The 14,481-nt window shown below is 35.2% G+C and overlaps 1 protein-coding gene across 1 annotated transcript; it reads right to left on the bottom strand.

The window, feature by feature from the left end:
• Positions 1-10,243: 10,243 nt before the first annotated feature.
• Positions 10,244-10,910, bottom strand: LOC125580761 (uncharacterized protein K02A2.6-like; the record flags this gene model as incomplete). The annotated part of the gene is made up of 1 exon (XM_048745858.1): positions 10,244-10,910. A coding segment is annotated over exon 1 (492 nt), but the record flags the coding sequence as incomplete, so codon positions are not given.
• Positions 10,911-14,481: the final 3,571 nt, after the last annotated feature.

Genomic DNA, 14,481 nt, shown 5'->3' with positions numbered 1-14,481 from the left:
CTTTTTCCATTTTTTTAAATGTTTATTTCCATTTCTTATATTTTTTATTTACGTAATATCTATATTTATATTTTATATTTTAAAATACATATTTAAATCTTAATGTACTTTTCCATTTTTTTAAATTGTGTATTTACTTATATTATATATTTTACATTTTAAGATAGATGTTTAATGCTTAATGAAATTTTTCCATTTTTTTTAAAAAATTGTGTATTTACTTATTATTATATATATAATTAATATATTATATATTTACATTATTTTACTTATTATTTATTTTCCTGTATATGTATTTCCATTTCTTGTACTTTTTATTTACTTAATATCTCCATTTTACATTTTAAGATAGATGTTTAAATCTTAATGTACATTTTTCATTTTCTTTAAATTGTATATTTCCATTTGTTATACTTTCTATTTATGTAATATCTATATTTTAAATTTTAAGATATATTTTTAAATTTTAATGTAATTTTCCATTTTTAAATTGCGTATTTACTTATATTATATATTTACTTATTATTTATTTTTCTTTATATTTTGTATTTCTATTTCTTATATTTTCTATTTACTAATAATTTTATATTTTAAGATAGATTTACATTTTAAGATAGATGTTTAAATACTAATGTACTTTTTCCATTTTTTTGTAAATTGTGTATTTCCTTTTCTTATACTTTCTATTTGCGTAATATCTATATTTTACATTTTAAGATAGATGTTTAAATAGTAATATATTTTTTCCTTTGTTTTTAAGTTGTGTATTTCTTTTTCTTATACTTTCTATTTACTTAATATCTATATTTTACATTTTAATATAGATGTTTAATATTAATGTACTCTTTCCATATTTTAAAAATTGTGCATTTACTTATTATTGTATATATAATTCATATATTTATATATTTATAATATTTACTTATTATTTATTTTTCTATATATTGAGTATTTTTCTTTCTTATGTTTACATATTATTTATTATTTTCGAAATTATATATAATGGTTTTTTTACAAAATAGTAACGTACATTATGGAGATAAGCCGTCTTTTTTTTAGTGAAAAATGGTAATCTTACATATGTTTAATGTAGTTTTTCTATTTTTTATGTTGTATGTTTACATATGATTTTTTTAAAATAAAAATGTAAAATGGTAATCTTACATATGTTTAATGTAGGATTTCCATTTTTATGTTGTATGTTTACATATATTTATTATTTTCGAAATTATATATAATGTTTTTTATTTTTTTATAAAACGGTAATGTTACATTATGGAGATAAGCCATCTTTTTTTTTAAGTGAAAAATGGTAATATTACATATGTTTAATGTATTTTTTCCATTTTTTATGCTGTATGTTTAAATATTATTTATAATTTTCGAAAATTAGTAATATTAAAATGTAAAACTATATTTTATGCCACGTGTCATCTTTTGGGAGAAGTTTTTTTGCTGATGTGAACGCTGTATAGAGCCTCAAAAGGTCTCTTTTATAAAATGGTAATCTTACATATGTTTAATGTAGTATTTCCATTTTTTATGTTGTATGTTTACATATTATTTATTATTTTCAAAATTATATATAATGTTTTTTTTTACAAAATAGTAATGTATATTATGGAGATAAGCCGTATTTTTTTTAGTGAAAAATAATAATCTTAGATATGTTTAATGTAGTTTTTCTATTTTTTATGTTGTATGTTTACATATTATTTTTTAAAAATAAAAATGTAAAATGGTAATCTTACATATGTTTAATGTATTATTTCCATTTTTATTGTGTATATTTACATATATTTACTATTTTCGAAATTATATATAATGTTTTTTGTTTTTTTTTTATAAAACGGTAATGTTACATTATAGAGATAAGCCGTCTTTTTTTAAGTGAAAAATGGTAATTTTACGTATGTTTAATGTAGATTTTCCATTTTTATACTGTATGTTTACATATTATTTATAATTTCCGAAAATTAGTAATATTAAAATGTAAAACTATATTTTATGCCACGTGTCATATTTCGGGAGAAGTTTTTTTGCTGATGTGGACGCTCTATGGAGCCTCAAAAGTTCTCTTTTATTAGTAAGAGTTTTTCTATTTTTTATGTTGTATGTTTACATATTATTTTTAAAAAATAAAAATGTAAAATGGTAATCTTACATATGTTTAATGTAGTATTTCCATTTTTATGTTGTATGTTTACATATATTTATTATTTTCAAAATTATGTATAATGTTTTTTGTTTTTTTTTTATAAAACGGTAATGTTACATTATGGAGATAAGCCGTCTTTTTTTTTAAGTGAAAAATGGTAATTTTACATATGTTTAATGTAAATTTTTCATTTTTTATGCTGTATGTTTACATATTATTTATAATTTTCGAAAATTAATAATATTAAAATGTAAAACTATATTTTATGCCACGTGGCATCTTTCGGGAGAAGTTTTTTTGCTGATTTGGACGCTCTATGGAGCCTCAAAAGGTCCCTTTTATTAGTAAAGATTTATTATTTTCGAAATTATATATAATATTTTTTTTACAAAATAGTTATGTATATTATGGAGATAAGCCGTCTTTTTTTTAGTGAAAAATTGTAATCTTACATATGTTTAATGTAGTTTTTCTATTTTTTATGTTGTATGTTTGCATATTATTTTTTAAAAATAAAAATGTAAAATGGTAATCTTACATATGTTTAATGTAGTATTTCTATTTTTTATGTTGTATGTTTACATATATTTATTATTTTCGAAATTATATATTATGTTTTTTGTTTTTTTTTATAAAACGGTAATGTTACATTATGGAGATAAGCCGTCTTTTTTTAAAGTGAAAAATGGTAATTTTACGTATGTTTAATGTAGATTTTCCATTTTTTATACTGTATGTTTACATATTATTTATAACTTTCGAAAATTAGTAATATTAAAATGTAAAACTATATTTTATGCCACGTGTCATCTTTGGGGAGAAATGTTTTTGCTGATGTGGACGTTCTATGGAGCCTCAAAAGGTCCATTTTATTAGTTTACTAGAGATTAACCCGGGCTACGCCCAGAATTTTTATTTTTTCTAATTTAAGTTGTTAAATTATTTATATTTAGGTTATGATATATATTTATATAAATGTTAAGATGCATGTCATAATTAAAATTTATTTTTAAATTTTAACACCTTAAATTAACATATTTTTTACTATTTAAATATTTTTTTGTAATTTTGTTGGCTACCTAATTATCATATTTAGCAAAACTATATGTTGAGTGTTGGAATAAATGTTTTAGATATTTAATTAAACTGCAGAGTATTTTCAGATCGACCACATGCTCAACAATCGATCGATCCGTAAAAAGATGGTCGATCTCCTTGGCCAGGTAAGTACAATTTTAGCAAAAATATCTTTGATTTTCAAATATTAAGTATATAACTATTCTTTTGAATATTGTTTTTTTGAATTGTATTTTTTGATTAAATTATTGTATTATAATGTTTATGTAAATATTTTTTGTGATGTTTGAATTTGTGATGTTAGTGTACTTAACCTAGATTTAACATAGATGATATTGATGTTTAACAATTTTTTTTTTCTGGAAATAGAAAATAATGATTTATCAAAACATATCTAATACTTGTTAAATGATAATATAATGTAAATTACATCCATTATTTGAAAATAACCATTTGTTGTTTTTATTTTTTTTTTAAATCAGAAATTATTTTTATTCAAAAACATTATTCATATATAATATAATAGTTTAAGTTTGGAAGATTAATCTATATATATACATTATGTATATCTTTTAAAAAATGATGTTAGGAGTTTTCAAGGCTCCTAAGACAAATGTTGTAGTGTAAATGATTGTCGAACCAGTTCTGAGAGATATGAAAGCACCGAGAATGCAGGTAATCACTTAATCTAAGTGCAACCAATGGTTTTTAAAAGGGTTTTTAAACTATAACTAACTAAAAGGAATAACTAAATGATACTCTCTTAACTATAGGAAAAGAGAACTCATGGATATAGGGATTAGACATCGGGTGATCAAGTTTCGAACTAAGGATGGCAAACGATCAATCAAATTATCAACCTTAAGCTTAGACATAATCCTAAACAAACTCTATGTCTAGATGAATGTTCATTTACTAACACAATCCAAGCATCAAATGTCTTTGGTTGAATGATATGAAAGTAATCATAACTAGCAAGTCCAATGGCTATCTTAGCACCTCTAACAACAAATGTCTTTGGCACAGTATGCTAAAAGCTAGAAAGAGTTGTCTCGGGCATTTCCTCGAACACCTTTCGGGTGAGAAATGCCTAAGAATCAACAACTGAGTGGTCAACTCAGAAGATGCATTAGGTTCACTCTGTTAGCAAGGAAATATGAATGATCGACACTAAAACATCCTAGCTCTAACCTAATCACCCTTAATCTCCCTAACCCATGAATTCAAAGGGGGATTACTCACTAATCTCCATGATTCCTCTTAAACCCATGTTGGATTTCAGATTAATCATGCAGAGAAACACAAAGAAAATAAATATAAGAACACAGAATTTCAATAACAAAACTGATCAATTGATTCAAGAGATGACTTTCCAAGAGTTTTTGGTGGTTTTTCCTAAGAACAAAAGATAGATCTCCTCCTGGTGGCTTACAGAGTATTAAAACATAGGTTTAGAAAATAAAAACGTGCATCATAAAATGACCAAAAGGCCCTTGAGAAATCATAAGTTCGAGCAGAAATAAAACGTGGAGCGACCTCCGCTCGTCGCTCCGAGTAGTCGCTCCACACTTCGGGAGCGACCTCGCTGTGTCGCTGCGAGAGGTCGCTCCGGACTCGTTCTCGCGTTCCCGAGTGATCAAAACGCGAGCGACCTCCGCTCGTCGCTCCGAGTAGTCGCTCCATGCTTCGGGAGCGACCTCGCTGTGTCGCTGCGAGAGGTCGCTCCGGACATAAAAACGCGAGCGACCTCCGCTCGTCGCTCTGGTAAGGTCGCTCCTGACATGAAGACGCGAACGACCTCCGCTCGTCGCTCTGGTAAATGGATAAAACATTAGAAATATGCAAGATATCAACTCCCCCAAACTTGTTCTTTACTTGTCCACAAGTGAACTTTCTAGAACTCATAGGGAGAGAGGTTTGAAGGTGGGAGCTCATAGCCAAAAGAAACACAACTAGCAAACACGATTAGCACACTATCTTATTACACTCTAGCTTCTCTATGCCTATCTCAACTCCTTTTGTCCCTACACTCGTCATCAAGCATCCACACATTCAAATCAACCAACTCTCACATTCATTAAGCACAAAACGTCTAGTGAATTCTTGCAAATGGTCAGTCGGTCCAAGTCATTTGGGTAAGGAAAGGCTTTTATTCAGGTGAATCAAAAGGTTCGAAACATAAAATCTTTATGGTGGTTTACTCTCGAAACAAGTAGCCTTGACATTGCACATAATATATCTAAGAAAGGGACCAACTCATGCATACAATGCTCAATCTCCATTGTTCTACCCTTTTCCCAAACATACAATTACACAATTTTTTTTTCAAATGTCAAGCCCAACTCACATCTCTCACCAAAAGATCTCAAGAACACCTTGCACGACAAAACTCTTTTCTTTGAAATCTCATAAGGATTTTTCTCAACTTCAAAACAAAACTTAGCTCTAAACAGTTTTGCTAGCCCCCTTTCTTTCTTTTTTTCTTTTTTTTTTTCTTTTTTTTTCTCTCTTTTTTTTTATTATATATATATATTTTTTTTTTCGGGGGCCAAGACTTTTCATAAACTGAGCTATAAGTTTCTCTACTTATCCTATAAAGACTAGCCAATTAAGCACAAGAGTTCACTCTTTTCCTTCCATTTTCTCAAACTCCCAAATCAAACTTTACAACACTCACCCCCATCTATGGCTAGACAATGATGTGCCTAATCTAGCAAGAATGAAGATCAAGCATTGTCGTTCCCGATACTCTCAACATTATGCACATGTAAGACTTTCCTAAGAAGGCCTCACTCATCAAACAATGAAAGCTTAAAAGGAGGGAAAAGTTTTTGGGAGTGGTCTACCACTAAAGTTTGTCAAAAAAAAGATTGGCATAAAAGATGTGACAACTCAAGTGTGTATAGCCATGACTCAGTACACAAGGGACCCTAAGCAAGAAGCATTAAGTTCGTTTAGTTCAAATAGGGTTGTAGTTGGCTTCAAAGAGTAGGTTTCCGCAATCAACAAGTTTCAAGAAGAGTTTTCAAGGCACGAAACATACAAGTCTTTTCGAGAGGTGCATAGCTTTTCAGGTGAAACGTAGTGTTCTTTATAAGGCATTTAAAATCATTGCTCCCAGTGCAAGTGAATGCAACCTATATGCCCTAGACTCTCCTAGAAATGCAAAATGATGCAAACTAAATGAATTTGTTTTTTTTTTTTTTTTTTTATATGCAAATAGGTATGCAATGCATGACTCATGAAACAACATCAAAGCAACCATGATCAAATGCTTGGTACCTCCCCCAAACTTGAGTTACACAGTCTCTGTGTTGTCAAGTAAAGAGAGAGATACCGAAATGAAAACTAATATGCAAAAAGGGAATGGTATATACAAGGGAGAGAAAGAAGTACCTCCTATGGATAGTAGGTGGGGGCTGATGCCCCAGCATCGTCGTCGTCAGGTGGGAAGGAGGTGTAGTAACCACCGGATGCTGAACCGGAGCCTCCATACCATGGTTGGCTCTCAACCTCGTCAATCTCGACCTCACTATCAGAAGAAGCGAGGGAGGGGGACTTGTTACCGGAAGTGGAAGGTTGAGTGGGTGGGTTCCTCCTCTTACGCTGAAGCTGCGCAGCAGTGAGGGGGAAGCCAAGAGCATCAGGCGGAGGTGGAGGCTGGGGGTTTGAGGTGTTCGCGAAAGCGAAGTCTGCTGAGCTACATCCCGCAATTCCTCCCCTGGTTAAGACATCAGCTACTTTCTTCATGAATTTGGCTGAGGTTTTTGCCTGCTTCTTTACTGTCTTACTTAGCGCCTTGCACTTATCCTTCAGCTTTTCTATCGTTCTGTCCTGAGCCTTGTTCCACCTCTGAAGGCAACTAATGTGGTCATGAGCATCACGAAGAGCTCCAGGGGGAAGAACTCCGTCATGTGGCTTGAAGTAGTAGCGCAGAGGTCCGTAGATATGCTCAGAAGGGTCTGCAACAGGCGAGTCATGTCGCGTAGGAACACTTCTTCTCCTTGATGGAGCAGAATTAATTGGATCGAGAGGCCCGTGTTCTCCAAGAAAGTACTCCTGGGGTATGTTGAAGCTAATAGCTCCAGGTATCTCTAAACTCGTCAGGTTCCGGTTTGGAAGAACCACTTCGACTGGCTTGCCCTGCAAATAGTAGTGGTAGACGTAGTCCCTCCCATACATCCCACTAAAATAGGTGGCAATCCTCAAGTAGGTGCCATCAATGAACTTCGGTCCCACTGCGTCCTTTCCCAAGGGAACATTCAGAAATTGGAGCAGTGGTGTGATCATTCCACCTATCCCCATCTTTGGGCGCGAGTCAGTGGTGGACCACGCCCAGTCTCTGTAGTGCTGGAGACGACCCACAAAGAAACTGACCATCCCGAAGGTAGCATAGATGTCGGTGCTGGGAAGGGGTAAAACTCCAGGTTGGGCGTAAGGACGGATAGCCGGACAGAGCAGTCGCATGTCTTCCTCAGTAACTGTACCAGCTTGCTTCCGTGGGTATAATGCATGGACTAGCATCCTGTGGAGGTAACGTACGGACGGGTGTCGGATGTGTGAATTCTTGTCAGCCCCGGTAGTGTGTCTGTTTCCACTGATCAACCTCCAAAGCTCCGTGGGAAGGTTCTCACACTTGGGTAGGGAGTGGTCTTCTAGGTCTTGGAACCCCATGACTCTCCCAATGTCCTTGAAGTTCATTTTGTATTCTCGTCCATTGACCTTAAAACTGATTTTTCCCCATCCTTGCCTCACATGCGCGGTGTCGTGGTAAGTGACCGCAAGAGAAGATAAGAACTGACAAGTGACATCCTTGTAGAAAGGATATGCCATGGTGAGGAGTTTTGGCATCTTCAAATGTCCTAGCATCTCTTCAATGTCAGAGTCAAGACCCAACTCCTTCAGCAGATCAAGGTCGGCGAACCTGGTTGGAGTCCAAGTGACCTCATTCTTCAAGTGATCATACAGCTCCTCCACAGATGGAGTTTTCGCCCTATCTCGATCAACCGCAACCCCTTTGCCTTTGGACATCTTGGCTTTCTTCGTAGGTGCCTGCTCATCAGCACTCTCAGTTTCACTTTCCTCATGGATGGGAACTGCTACACTTTTCCCTGCCCTCTTCTCCTGTTCTTTCGATTTCCTTGAAGCCAAGGTCTGCTGTCGGACAGTCTTCTGCGTCCCTGAGCCAGTTGGCTCGGAGGGCAAAGCTTTTCCTCTTAGTGCAAACTCTTGTCTTTCAGCTTCTTGCCTCTCAGCTTCCAACTTTCCCTTTGTCTTCTTAAACATTTTCACCTGAAAAATTAAAAACTTGAAAAGGGATAAGTAGATGGAAGTAAAGAAGGGGAAGACTTTGCAAGTAAAAATTGCAAAAGTGAACTTAACAAATGAATTATCAATTTAAACTCAAGTTCAACACAATGCAATGATTCTCACTCTTGTAACACCTTAACGCATCTAGTTCACTCACAGACACACCCAATTAAGGTCAAATTCGAAAACCCCCAAATCCATGAACCCTAACTTTGCCAAAGTGCAAATTAAACTCAATTTCACCGTTTATTCGACAACCCAACTTGATAGATAAGCTTTCCCTAGTCTATTTCACCACAATCTAGCAAGAAAATGACCAAATTTCGATTTTTTAAATCCTAGGGTTCATGGACCTACGAATTTGAATTTTAAAACTCAATACCTTGCCTTGGATGAAAAGAAATGGTGAATGGGTGGTGAGGAATAGGCTACAGGGGCGAAAGCTTGGATTTAGAAACAAGAACTAGTCGATTTGGGTGAGAATTGAGAAAGTTTTGGGATTTTTGGTGTGGGTGAGTTTGAGAGAGTTTGAGAGTTTGTGAGAGGAGGGGAGAGTGATAGAGATGGATTCGCGGGGGCTGGGGGTAGGTTTAGGGTCGTCCGGTTCAGTCTAGGGTGGTTAGGGTCGGTTTACTTGAAGTAGGCCGGGGTTTAGAGTCAGAAAAACTTACCTGGACCGGTTCGGGAGCGACGTGAGGGTGTCGCTGCGGAACGTCGCTCCCGAGTCCTTCTCTCGCGTCGTGATTCGACGAAAACGCGAGCGACTCTGGAGTGTCGCTCTCGAAACCTCGCTCTGGAGATGGAGCGACTTCGAGGTGTCGCTCTAGGATGTCGCTCCGAGGCAGTTTTTGAGCTCCGTGACGACGAAAACGCGAGCGACTTCGAGGTATCGCTCCCGTAACGTCGCTCCCAGTTGGAGCGACTTCATGTGCTCGCTCTGAGAGGTCGCTCCGAGAGCGTGTTGGAGCACAAAACGTCTTTAAGCCGAGCGACCTCGAGGTGTCGCTCCCGTAACGTCGCTCCCAGCTGGAGCGACTTCGAAGTGTCGCTGTGTGAGGTCGCTCCCACGCACGACATTTGCTCGAACCTGCATCGATCAAGCACCTGCACACGACTTCTCTCTCCCCTTTTTTTTTTTTTTATAAGATGAAAATGAAAATACCAATGCAATATATACAAGGATACACATGGGACTTCCTCCCAAGTGAGCTTGTTTTAAGTCTCTAGCTTGACTTTGCCTCTTTTTGGATTAGGCCGGGGTAGGGTCAGACAGTGGAGTTGAAACCCCATCTTCCTCTAGTGCAGTAGCCATGTAGAGCTTAACCCTTTGCCCATTGACTGTGAAGTCTCTTCCATCAGTACTCCACAAAACTATTGCTCCATATGGCCTAACCTCTTTGACTTTGAAAGGACCTGACCACCTTGACTTAAGCTTTCCTGGAAATAGCTTCAGCCTAGAGTTGTAGAGAAGAACTTGATCTCCTTCTTTAAACTCTCTCTCTTCAGGATATTCTTGTCATGGAAAGCTTTAGTCTTCTCCTTGTAGATCCTTGAGTTCTCAAAAGCATTCATTCTTATCTCATCAAGCTCATGTAGCTGAAAAATCCTTTTCTCCTTGGCACTCTTGATGTCAAAGTTCAGCAACTTTATTGCCCATAGTGTCTTGTACGCTGTCCTATAAGCCCAAAGTGCATCATCGAGCTTATTGGACCAATCCTTCCTTGTGATCCCCACAATCTTCTCCAAGATAGACTTGATCTCCCTGTTAGAAATCTCAACTTGGCCACTTGTTTGGGGGTGATAAGGGGTTGCCACCTTGTGCTTCACACCATTCTTCTTGAGAAGTCCCTCAAGCAGTTTGTTAATGAAGTGGGAACCTCCGTCACTGATCACAACTCTTGGGACTCCAAACCTTGGAAAAATGTTGCTCTTGAACATTTTGGTTACAACTCTAGCATCATTGGTGGGGCTTGCAATAGCTTCCACCCATTTGGAGACATAATCGACAGCCACAAGGATGTATTTGTTTCCAAAAGATGATGGAAATGGTCCCATGAAGTCAATACCCCACACATCAAACACTTCAACTTCAAGGATTGGATTCTGAGGCATCTCATTCCTCTTTGTGATGTTTCCTCTTCTTTGGCAAGAATCACACTTTGAGACAAAGTCTTGTGTATCCTTGAACATATGTGGCCACCAGAATCCAGCTTGTAATACTTTCGCAACTGTCTTGAAGGTGGCAAAGTGGCCTCCATAAGATGATCCATGACACTGTGTAAGGATCCCATCAATCTCCTCATTTGCAACCACTCTTCTATAAAGCTGATCCTTGCAGAGAATGTAGAGATAGGGTTCATCCCAGTAGTATCCACTACAAGAAAACATCGGTATTCTGACGGACATTCCGACGAAACCCAAAATTTGGGTTTCCTCGGAATATACCGACGGAATTCCGAGGAAACATCAATCCGTCGGAATATTCCGAGGAAATTCCGACGAACTAGTGATCGATCGATGCGTTTTTGGACATATACCCATCGATCGATCACATTGTTACGCTTTGGTCCATCTTAGTGATCGATCGATGTGTTTTTGGACATAAATACATTGATCGATCCGTTTATAAAAAAACATTCGAGATTTTGAAACCCCAAACACTAGTTCCTCAGAATTTCCTCGGAATATTCCGAGGAAATTCCGAGGAACACTTGATATCCTTGATCGATCGATGGGATAATCTCATCGATCGATCACATTGTTACGCTTTGGTCCATCTTAGTGATCGATCGATGCGTTTTTGGACATAAATACATCGATCGATCCGTTTATAAAAAAACATTCGAGATTTTGAAACCCCAAACACTAGTTCCTCAGAATTTCCTCGGAATATTCCGAGGAAATTCCGAGGAACACTTGATATCCTTGATCGATCGATGGGATAATCTCATCGATCGATCACATTGTTACGCTTTGGTCCATCTTAGTGATCGATCGATGCGTTTTTGGACATAAATACATCGATCGATCCGTTTATAAAAAAACATTCGAGATTTTGAAACCCCAAACACTAGTTCCTCAGAATTTCCTCGGAATATTCCGAGGAAATTCCGAGGAAAACTTGATATCCTTGATCGATCGATGGGATAATCTCATCGATCGATCACATTGTTACGCTTTGGTCCATCTTAGTGATCGATCGATGCGTTTTTGGACATAAATACATCGATCGATCTGTTTATAAAAAAACATTCGAGATTTTGAAACCCCAAACACTAGTTCCTCAGAATTTCCTCGGAATATTCCGACGGAATTCTGAGGAAGAAAAGGGTTTCCTCGGAATTTCCTCGGAATATTCCGAGGAAATTCCGAGGAAATAGGGTTTTTAAACCGAAAACAACGTTTTGCGGTTTGAATAACACCTATATAACCCTTATTAAGTGTCTTACGTTCATTATGAAGTCAAAAATTTGTTCATTACACTGTAATAAACACTTTTCCGATTGTATGAACGAAATCCCCACAACATAAGAGAAACACTTATACACTTTAATGAACGGTAAAGGGAATACTTACAATTCGTTTTGAAATTTGTTATTTCATGGTTTATGCTCATCTATACAAAGAATCCTCAATGGTATGCATTACAATTGTATAAGAAATAAAATACGGCAAAAAAAATTGATGTTTTGAAACCCCAAACACTAGTTCCTCGGTATTTCCTCGGAATATTCCGAGGAAATTCCGAGGAACAATATAAATTAATAGAAATACATGCACATGATATTCTGTTTCCTCGAATTAATGAAAATATTCCGAGGAAATTCCGACGGATATTTAAGTGGCCGTCGGAATTTCCTCGGAATATTTTCATTTAACCGGGCAAACAAGCCGCCAAATATTTCGCGAAAATTGAAATTGAAAATACTGAGGGAATTCCGACGGAAAATATCCGTCAGACCCAAGGTTTTATAAACTCGAACCGCATCTTCTTCCCCATTTCTCTCTTCTTCCCCATTTCTCTCTTCTTCCTCTCCGGCGATCTCTCTCTCCTTCCGGCGTTCTCCACCTTCTCTCGCGACGATCTCTCCGGCGAATCCTTTCCATTCCTTTACAAATCATGTAAGGACCTTATCCCACTCTCTTAGGTCCTATTTGTTAGGTTTTTAAGTAGATTTGATGATTTTAGAAGTTTTTTGATAGATTTTTGTTAGGGTGATTGGGTAGGATTGTGATTTGTTGTGTAATAGGTTTAGAATTGTGATTTGGTTGTGTTGAATTGATTTAGAACTTTTTTTATAAATTGTTTATTATTTTTGTATTTACAAAACGTTTATATAAATTCGATTTTACAAAACGTTTTTGTATATAAATTCGATTTTTGGATTTATAAAAGATGATTTCATATTTATAAAAATATTTATATTTATTAAAACTAATTTTGTATTTATAAAACATTTTTTTGATTTATAAACACTATTTTTTTATTTTTGTATTTATAAAAACTATTTTTAAATATACAAAACGTTCTTTGTATATAAATTCGTTTTTTGGATTTATAAAAGATGATTTCATATTTTAAAATTAATTTTGTATTTATAAAACATTTTTTGATTTATAAACATTATTTTATTATTTTTTGTATTTATAAATACTATTTTGTATTTATAAAAAGATGATTTCATATCTATAAAAATATTTATATTTATTAAAACTAATTTTGTATTTATAAAACATTTTTTTATTTATAAACACTATTTTATTATTTTTTGTATTGATAAAAACTATTTTGTATTTATAAAAAGATGATTTCATATTTATAAAAATATTTATATTTATTAAAACTAATTTTGTATTTATAAAACATTTTTTTATTTATAAAAACTATTTTATTATTTTTTGTATTTTAAATATGTTTTCTATTTCAATTTTAATTTTATATTTTTGAATTTCAATTTAAAAAAATAAATTTATAATTTTTTTTTTTAATTTTGGAAATATTCCGAGGAAGTGTATCCCTCGGAATATTCCGACGACATATTCCTCAGAATATTCCGACGACATATTCCTCAGAATATTCCGAGGAATTTCCAACGAAAAAAGTCCTCGGAATTCCGTCGGAAATTTCCGAGGGATTTCCGAGGAAAGATGAATTTCCGAGGAGTTATTTCCGAGGACTTTTTTCGTCGGTATGTCGTCGGAATAGCGTTATTCCGACGACATACCGACGATTTTTTCCCTCAGTATGCCGCTGTTTTCTTGTAGTGATCTCTTCACATCCTTGTAGAACTTCTTCTTAGCATAGCCCACAAGATTCAAAGGTTCTCTTCCTGTGGCTAGGTAGTTCACCAAATCAGCATACCAAGGTTCCTTCTCTTCTGTTGCTTTGACTTCTTCCAGCTTCCTACCAGTCTCACAAACTGCTATCACTGCTTCAATAGCCATGATCTGCTCCTCAGGAAGTCCTTCGTCAATAGGAATACCAGAATCTACCCTCAACCTGGACAAATGATCAGCTACGCCATTCTCAACTTCGGGCTTGTCTTTAATCTCCATATCAAACTCTTGAAGCAAAAGGATCCACCTCAAAAGCCTGGGTTTTGCATCCTTCTTGGCCAAAAGGTGTCTCAAGGCAGCTTGATCTGTGTAGACAATGACTTTAGACCCAACCAAGTAGCTCCTGAATTTCTCAAAGGCAAAAACAATTGCCAGCATCTCCTTCTCTGTTGTGGCATACCGTATCTGAGCATCATTGAGGGTTTGGCTGGCATAGTAGATCACATGGGTTTTGCCATCTTTCTTCTGCCCCAAAACAACTCCCACAGCATAGTCACTAGCGTCACACATGATCTCAAAAGGGAGATCCCAATCAGGTGGCTGGACAATTGGAGCACTAATGAGTTCACCTTTCAGCTTCTTGAAAGCTTGTAGACATT

Source organism: Brassica napus, chromosome C1 (assembly GCF_020379485.1).
Source record: "Brassica napus cultivar Da-Ae chromosome C1, Da-Ae, whole genome shotgun sequence".
Taxonomy (NCBI): Eukaryota; Viridiplantae; Streptophyta; class Magnoliopsida; order Brassicales; family Brassicaceae; genus Brassica; species Brassica napus.
Note: the sequence above shows the minus strand (reverse complement) of the source record. Positions and strands in the feature narration are given on the sequence as shown.